This window comes from Vollenhovia emeryi, unplaced genomic scaffold (genome assembly GCF_000949405.1).
Source record: "Vollenhovia emeryi isolate VEMERY1.0 unplaced genomic scaffold, V.emery_V1.0 DF952038.1, whole genome shotgun sequence".
Classification (NCBI taxonomy): domain Eukaryota; kingdom Metazoa; phylum Arthropoda; class Insecta; order Hymenoptera; family Formicidae; genus Vollenhovia; species Vollenhovia emeryi.
In genome coordinates this window covers 1-1,033 of record NW_011954328.1, presented here as the reverse complement: position 1 = coordinate 1,033, position 1,033 = coordinate 1, and the positions used below count along the sequence as shown (strand labels likewise).

At 45.8% G+C, this 1,033-nt stretch overlaps 1 protein-coding gene across 1 annotated transcript; it reads right to left on the bottom strand.

The window, feature by feature from the left end:
• Nucleotides 1-15: 15 nt before the first annotated feature.
• LOC105570963 lies at nt 16-955 on the bottom strand (the record flags this gene model as incomplete). The annotated part of the gene is made up of 3 exons (XM_012028445.1): nt 16-365; nt 481-659; nt 816-955. Coding segments are annotated over 3 exons (669 nt in total), but the record flags the coding sequence as incomplete, so codon positions are not given.
• Between the last annotated feature and the right edge of the window lie 78 nt (nt 956-1,033).

The following is a 1,033-nucleotide window of genomic DNA, read 5'->3' as shown; positions in this document are numbered from 1 at the left end:
TGAGTCGAGAGATACAACTGCACAAGAAGGTGAACAAACAGTAAACACACACTTTCCTCGTACACATGTTCAGACAGTACGCGCCTACGTTGTAGGTTAAATTGCGACACGTGTTCCACGATTGTCTCCAATACTTACATTCGGATTCCTTCATTTCACAAATGACCCACTCGACATTCTGCTTCATAATTTTCCTAGTAACAGCGCACGCTTTCGCCGGTAGAGTTTTAACGGGAAACTTACATACTAGACTGACGAATCTGCATTTCATCACCACGGCGTTGTACAAGTCCCTCTTAACTGTACAGAGTTTGCCCAGGCATGACTTGCACTTGACCGACACGTGCGTGGAGTAAAATTCATCTCTATTCATGTGTACAAACAAATTCATTAGTTCTGGAACTATGATGAGATGAATTTTACTCCACGCACGTGTCGGTCAAGTGCAAGTCATGTCGCGGTCGACAATACTTTGTATACTTTTGGCACTGTCGCTGACAACACCCTCCATCGACACTAAAAGAGTTAAGAGTCGTGCACAAGCTGCGAAATTGTCGAAAGCACTGCCGACATTCCTCGTCCTCTGCCAGAAGTGTCTCGAAATAACTCAACAGTTCCAGAGCACATATAATAATGTACAGCAAATGTTTCAATATAACCTAAAATAATAAGACAACAGTAAAGGCAACCTTAAAGCGATAACTTATAGACCCGGCTTCGCGCGGGCTCAAAACATCAAAAGCTAGTAAAAGCAGGGCACTATTGCTACCTGGGTTACTCTGCCAAATAAACGTGTTATTCACAAACGCACTTACGGGTGCGTCACTTTCGTTCGGGTCTTCTTCTTCTTCTCTGGTTATTGGCTCCCGGCTCACATTGCAGTAGTGAATTGAACGATGCAATGGCCCGGTAACCGGGCCACACGCGGGATGATGCAATCCCGCAGGATCAAAAACTTATCTTCCGTCGGAAGACGTGCGAACCGCTCGACGGCCCAGACGGAACTCTTTCGTTCGGGTGCCCAAGCCACTAT